Source organism: Sapajus apella, unplaced genomic scaffold, assembly GCF_009761245.1.
Source record: "Sapajus apella isolate SASKATOON/1434 unplaced genomic scaffold, GSC_monkey_1.0 scaffold38, whole genome shotgun sequence".
Taxonomy (NCBI): Eukaryota; Metazoa; Chordata; class Mammalia; order Primates; family Cebidae; genus Sapajus; species Sapajus apella.
The window spans coordinates 17,659,255-17,666,899 of NW_022436978.1; the positions used below are offsets into that span (position 1 = coordinate 17,659,255).

Consider the following 7,645-nt stretch of genomic DNA (forward strand, 5'->3'; position numbering starts at 1 on the left):
CAGTTTTCATCCTACTCATTCCCAGATAATAAGATAATACTGTAGGAAAAAAAACCTACCGTCTCTGCTCCAAGAGTCTGCAAGCCAGTGTAAGTTCTATCCAGCTGTGGAAAGAAAAAAGAGTGTGTTAAATTTCACTGCGCTTACTTACATATTATCATAAGATGCAATCTTATCTAAAGCTCTTTCACAAGTCTTCACACCATAGGACCTACTTTTTCATAATGTAAAATATAAATTCATCACTTCAATTAAAAGAATTGAGTTAAATCAAAAACCTCAGACAGTTACTATACTTTTAATATAAATTATACATTTTTAAAAACATATTCTAAGAACAACATAAAAATGGAGGAAGTTTTACACAAAAAGATGTTTATTCCAACATTATTTATAACCAAACTAAAAACAATAAAAACACCCAAAATGAATGTGTAAGTAAACCATGGACCATCAATCTGTGAAATATCATGCAGCCACACAGATGAGGTTTACAAAGACTGTGTATAAATATTTTAAATGACAGGCTTTATACATTTTAAATGCACACATTCTGTGATACAATTACATACTTGGAGTATATTTACTAAGCATTGAAAAAAATGAAATTTTAGGCAGTAGAGGCAATGCTAATGACTTCAAATATACTGGCACCATGATTTGTTTTTTGAGGAGAGAGGAGTATACACTGATGAAATGTAAACAAAAGAGTTTACAATTACACAAAGGTTAAGTTCTTATTTGTTTGTAAGTCTATATTCCACTATTAAAAAAAAGAACTTGGCTGAGTGTGGTGGCTCACGCCTGTAATCCCAGCACTTTGGGAGGACAAGGCGGGCAGATCACCTGAGGTCTGGAGTTCAAGACCAGCCTGACAAACATGGAGAAACCCCATTTCTACTAAAAATCCAAAATTAGCGGGGTGTGGTGGCGCATGCCTGTAACCCCAGCTACTTAGCAGGCCAAGGCAGGAGGATCACTTGAACCCAGGAGGCAGAGGTTGCAGTGAGCTGAGATCGCGCCATTGCACTCCAGCCTGGGCAACAAGAGCAAAACTGTCTCAAAAAAAAAAAAAAAAAAAAAAAAAAAGAATATAAACATACAATAAGCTTCATAGGGAAAAGAATTAAATTGGGTAGAAAATGGAAAGGAAAGATAAGAGAGGGAAAAAATGAAGCCAGGGTAGGTTAGTGAATACAAGGTTTTAAAGGCTTAAGAGAGGTGGATGTCAAGTGTGACTGAGTTTCTCAGCAGCCAACAAAGACAGGACAACTCAGTCAGTCATGAGATTTAGCGTTCACAAGATAAAAAGCAAGACAGGGTGGATGAACAGTGGTTCCATGGAAGAAAGCTAGAGTTTTACTATTTAAACCTTAGCCAACAGTATGGCTGCTGAAGAGGTATGGGCAATTTAGGTTACGCCCATTTTCATAGTCTCCAGAGAACAGAAAGAATCGTCTCTCTGTAATCTGCACTGGCGTGTGTTTCATTGCTGGGACCAAAATTTAAGAGGGACATTGGATAGGACAGAACCATTATCAAAACAGGAAGAGGAATTGGAAAACAAAGCAGACAAGAAATGTAACAGGAACAGGTTTCACCTGGAGTAGAAATGATTTCAGGAGACATGAAGGCTATTGTCAAAGATTTTTAGAGTTCTTATAAAACAAAGTTTTATTCTGTATTATTTCAAAAATCAGAAGTCTGACGTCAGGCTCGGTGGCTCACTTCTGTAATCCCAGAACTTTGGGAGGTTGAGGCAGGCTGACTGCTTGAGTCCAGAAGTTCAATACTAGCCTCAACAACATGATGAAACCCTTTCTCTACAAAAAATACAAAAATTAATCAGGCGTGGTGGCATGTAGTCTCAGCTACTCAGGAGGCTGAGGCAGGAGGATCTCTTGAGCCCAAGAGTTTGATGCTGCAATGAGCCATGATCCATGATCGCACCACCACACACCACCCTGGGTGAAAAAGGGAGATCCTATCTACAAAAACGAAAAACAAAAAAACCCAGCCTGGACAACATGGTGAGACCTCATCTCTACAAAAAATAAACAACTAGCGAGGCATGGTGGCGCATGCCTGTGGTCCCAACTACTCAGGAGGCTGATGCGGGAGGATCGCTTGAGTTCAGGAAGTTGAGACTACAGTGAACCGTGTTTGCACCACTGCACTCCAGCATGAGTGACAAAGCGAGATCGTGTCTCAAAAAAAAGAAAAGAAAAGAAAAAGAAAAAAGAAACACCAGGACGAAAGGACAAATGGAGTCAAGGTTTTACTAAATGGGTCAATGTGTTGGCTTGGGAAGTGCTGTGCTCCAGGGTGATGGGTAAGGAGAGATTAAATGACTACCTGTCAGAAATGCAGGATGTAGGAATTTCACACATCTAGGAACTTTAAACTTTATGTAACTCTAACATTTACAGTACTTAATATTTAACGTAATATTTACAGAATCAAATACACATCATTATTTACTGCAAAATTTCAGACTACAAAGATCACTTCAGGCTTTAATAGCCAGGAAAAGTTACACAGGAACTTGAAGAATGCAAAGAATTCAGACAAGCATCTGGTAGGGGAAAGGCATAAAAAAAGACCCAAGGAGAGAAGGCCCAAGGCATTTCTCTGGCATGAACAGACTGCCAAGGCTGGAGTAGAATGTTCATCAGGGGATTCATGTGAGACAATCTAGAGGAAGTAAGCTGAGTCAAAATGTGAAGAGTCCTGAGAGCAGGCAGGGGAGTTTGCACTTGAACAGGAATTCAATCAAGTTTGCTGAAAGGGATAGCATAAAGCTTCTGCGGTTTTAAGAGGACTAATCAGATGGTGTTGTGTAGAATGCCCTACGAGGAAAGGATATAGATTTTTAAAAGCCCTTCACGAGACAGTAGATTAATAGCCTAAGAACAGTGGGCATGATGGCTCACGCCTGTAATCCCAGCACTTTGGGCGGCTGAGGCAGATGGATCACTGGAGGCCAGGAGCCGGGAGACCAGCTTGGTCAACATGGTGAAACCCTGTCTCTACTAAAAACACAAAAATTAGCCACGTGTGGTGCTGCGTGCCTGCAGTCCCAGCTACTTGAGGCTGAGGCAGGAGAACTGCTTAAGCCCAGAAGGAGAAGGCTGCAGTAAACCGGGATTGTGCTATTGCATTTCAGCCTGGGTGACAGAATATATTAATAACAGTGGGAAGGGCAGACGGTGGAATGTAAAAGAGATTATGAAGAAAGAATAATGGTCTGCAACTAAACAAATATTTAGAAGAAAGAGAGAAAAATCAAAGATGGCTCCAACTCCAAGGGTTAAATAAAAAAATGACAGGAAAAATAATACTGCTGTACAAATAAGGGTCACATGGCTACAACACCGGTGTTAGGGTCCCAAGGCCAATACACCGCAAAACAATAAAGTGATGTTTTCCAGAAAAACTGGTAAGAAACAGTTTAGTGTCATTTTGAAACACTGTCTCCAATAATCTTCCACCACGAGCTCTAAGTGATATGTACAACATAAGCCATGAGAAGTATGTAAAGAATTCCTTCTGTTTAGAGACTAGGTCTCAGCCCAGTGCAACATAAGGTAGTGTGTGCTGTGTGTGCTGGCTTAGGGTAGGTCTCAAACCCCACTTGGCCAAGTTCTTTTTTTAATGGTGGAATATAAATTTACAAACAAATAAGAACTTAACCTTTTTCTGTGCAGGCTTAAAAGAAAGCAAAACTGGACCCTTGTCCTTTGGTTTTTTCCCTCCCTTCCCCATTCCCTTCCCTTCCCTTCCTCCTTTCCCCTTCCCCCTGTCCTTCTTTCTTTTGACGGATTTTTGCTCTGTCCCCCAGGCTGGAGTTCAGTGGCACTATCGGCTCACTGCAACCTCTACCTCCCGGATTCAAGTGATTCTCCTGCCTCAGTCTCCTGAGTATCTGGGACTACAGGGGACGGCAAAACAGAACAGAAAGGCGGAGATAAAAAGAGAGGTGTTAAAAGACCAGGAGAAGATCATGGCGGTGGAAATTTTGAGTACACTGAAGAGAACAAGTATAGCAGAGCCAAATCTCCTCAGCCACCTGTTGAAGAAGAGGAACACCTGGATGACACAGTGGTCTGTCTTGATACTTATAATTGTGATCTGCATTTTAAAACAGCAAGAGATCGTCTCAGTGTTTCTTCCCTTACAATGGAGAGTTTCGCCTTTCTTTGGGCTGGAGGAAGAGCATCTTATGGTGTGTCAAAAGGCAAAGTGGGTTTTGAGATGAAGGTTACAGAAAAGATCCCAGTAAGGCATTTATACACAAAAGATACTGACATACATGAAGTTCGTATTGCCTGGTCACTAACTACAAGTGGAATGTTACTTGGTGAAGAAGAATTTTCTTACGGATATTCTCTAAAAGGAATAAAAACATGCAACTGTGAGACTGAAGATTATGGAGAAAAGTTTGATGAAAATGATGTGATGACATGTTTTGCTAACTTTGAGTGACGAAGTAGAACTCTCCTACACTAAGAATGGACAGGATCTTGGCATCGCCTTCAAAATCAGTAAAGAAGTTCTTGCTGGAAGGCAACTCTTTAGCATGTTCTCTGCCACAACTGTGCAGCTGAATTCAATTTTGGTCAGAAGGAAAAGCTGTATTTTCTAACACCTGAAGAGTATACTTTTATTCAGAATGTGCCCTTAGAGGATCGAGTTAAGAGGACCAAAGGGGCCTGAAGAGAAGAAAGACTGTGAAGTTGTGATGATGATTGGCTTGCCAGGAGCTGGAAAAAGTACCTGGGTTACTAAGCATGCAGCAGAAAATCCAGGGAAATACAACATTCTTGGAACAAATACTACTACAGATAAAATCGTGGTGGCAGGTTTTAAGAAGCAAATGGCAGACACTGGAAAACTGAACACACTGTTGCAGAGAGCCCCACAGTGTCTTGGGAAATTTATTGAGATTGCTGCCGGAAAGAAGCGAAATTTTATTCTGGACCAGACAAATGTGTCTGCTGCTGCCCAGAGGAGAAAAATGTGCCTGTTTGCAGGCTTCCGGCGAAAAGCCGTTGTAGTTTCATCAAAAGATGAAGACTAGAAGCAAAGAACACAGAAGAAAGCAGAAGTGGAGGGGAAAGACCTACCAGAACATGCAGTCCTCAAAATGAAAGGAAACTTTACCCTCCCAGAGGTAGCTGGTGCTTTGATGAAATAACCTATGTCGAACTTCAGAAAAGAAGCTTTTGGAGCAATATAAGGAAGAAAGCTCTTCCACCAGAAAAGAAAAAGAACACTGGCTCAAAGAAGAGCAATAAAAATAAGAGTGGCAAGAATCAGTTTAACAGAGGTGGTGGCCATAGAGGATGTGGAGGATTCAATATGCGGGGTGGAAATTTCAGAGGAGGAGCCCCTGGGAATCATGGCGGATATAATAGTAGGGGCAAGGTGCCACAGAGAGGTGGCGGTGGCAGTAGAAGTGGTAGAATCGGCTATCCATACCCTACGTGCTCCTGTTTTTCCTGGCCGTGGTAGTTATTCAAACAAAGGGAACTACCACAGAGGTGGAATGCCCAACAGAGGGAACTACAACCAGAACCTCAGAGGATGAGGAAACAATCGTGGCTACAAAAGTCAATCTCAGGGCTACAACCAGTGGTAGCAGGGTCAATTCTGGGGTCAGAAGCCATAGAGTCAGCATTATCACCAAGGATATTATTGAACACCCAAATAAAATGAACTGATATGTATTTCTCCAAAACCTTAAAAAAAAAAAAAAAAAAAAGAAAGCAAAACTGGCTGGGCGTAGTGGCTCACACCTGTAATCCCAACACTTTAGGAGGCCAAGGCGGGAGGTTCACCTGAGGTCAGAAGTTCGAGACCAGCCTAGCCAACATGGTGAGATCCCATCTCTACTAAAAATACAAAAAAAATAGCTGGGCTTGGTGGCATGCGCCTGTAAGCACAGCTACTTGGGAGTCTGAAGCAGAAGAACTGCTTGAACTGGGAGGAGAAGGGTGCAGAGCCAAGATTGCCCCACTGCACTCCAGCCTGGGCTACAGAGCAAGACTCTGTCTCAAAAAAAAAAAAAACTATTTTAAGACCTTCCTTTAAGTAACAGGACAGTACTCGGCCCCTGTGAACAAAGTGGCTGTATGCTCTTTTATTTGGTTTCAGTGCTTCTCTGAGGTCATAAGGTAACCTAGTCTTACGATAATCTCTGTAAAAGAACTTAAACATTAAGTTAAGCAGTACCACCTACCACCAATGGAAGGGAAATTTCAGCATGCCTTAAGGTTGAAAGAGGTGCATTTGTAGAAGAAAGGGAATGAAAAAGGAATTCTACAAATATACTCAGCTTTAGTAAGCCCAGTTTTGGGAGCCATTAATGGGAACAATGTGATAAACCACAAAGTAAGGGTGCTTTGGAGATGTCCAGTATTAGGATGATGTCACATGTACAGAAAATGTACATGAAACTATAATACTATAAAAAGGGCCTAAGGGAACACTAAGCAATGGTCTTTCCACTATAAAAATTAAATATGGGCTGGGCAAGGTGGCTCATGCCTGTAATCCCAGCACTTTGGGAGGCTGAGGCGAGTAGATTACTTCAGCCCAGGAGTTTGGGACCATCCTGGGCAACAGTGAAACTCCATCTGTACAAAAAATAAAAATCAGCCAGGTGTAGTGGCATGAGCTTGTAGTCCCAGCTACCCTGGAGGCTGAGGCAGGAGGATCACCTGAGCCTGAGGTGGTCATGGATGCAGTGACCTGTGATCATGCCACTGCACTCCAGCCTGGGCAACAGTGAGACTCTGTCTCAAAAAAGTAAAAAATCAATGTTTATTTATATAAAATCGCAAAAATATTTGAGAAAACAAACCAAAAAGAAGGCATGAGAAATTGCTCACAATGTCATTACTTCAATTACCCCCACAATTTGGTATATTTCTTTTTTTTCCTACCTTTCAAAGATCATGGCTCACCTCACGTACATACACTTTTGTACAAACATACCTCAGAGATAGTTGCAGATTCAATTCTAGACTACTGCAATAAAGAGAATACTGCAATAAAGCAAGTCACAATGAATTTGTTTCCCAGTGTTTATAAAAGTTATGTTTATACTATGCTATATAGTCTATTAAGTATGGAATAGCATAATGTCTAACAAAATAATGTATGTACCTTCATTTAAAAATATTTTATTGCTAAAAAGCACTAATGATCACCTGAACCTTTAGTGAATCATCTTTTTGTTGGCGGAGGGTCCTGCCTTGATGTTGATGGCTGTTTGTTGAAGATCTGGGTGGCTGTGGCAATTTCTTAAAACAAGACAACAATGAAGTTTGCTGCCTGAACTGACTCTTCCTTTTATGGAAAGATTTCTCTGTAGCACGCAATGCTGTTTCGACAGCGTTTTACCCACGAGAGAAGTTCTTTCAGAACTGGAGTCAATCTTCTCAAACCCTGTAGCTACTTTATCAAGTAAGTTTATTCTAAATCTTCTGTTGTCAATTTCAACAGTGTCCACAGAATCATCACCAGGAGTGGATTCCATCTCAAGAAGCCACTTACTTTCTTATCCATAAGAAGCAAATCCTCGGCCGGGTGTGGTGGCTCACGCCTATAATCCTAGCACTTTAGGAGGCCGAGGTGGGTG

At 41.3% G+C, this 7,645-nt stretch overlaps 1 protein-coding gene and 1 pseudogene across 10 annotated transcripts in view; one reads left to right on the plus strand and one right to left on the minus strand.

Moving 5' to 3' along the window:
* The window catches only part of YEATS2 (YEATS domain containing 2), a 101,471-nt gene that overhangs the window by 56,192 nt on the left and 37,634 nt on the right, over positions 1-7,645 (minus strand). For all 9 annotated transcript variants that reach the window (XM_032298454.1, XM_032298458.1, XM_032298460.1 and 6 more), the window contains exon 9: positions 60-104. In XM_032298454.1, the coding sequence (XP_032154345.1) occupies positions 60-104 (45 nt within the window). The remainder of the gene's footprint in view (positions 1-59; positions 105-7,645) is intronic.
* Positions 3,525-5,716, plus strand: LOC116565026 (annotated as a pseudogene). The gene is made up of 2 exons (XR_004275220.1): positions 3,525-3,531; positions 3,923-5,716. The product of XR_004275220.1 is annotated as a heterogeneous nuclear ribonucleoprotein U pseudogene (transcript).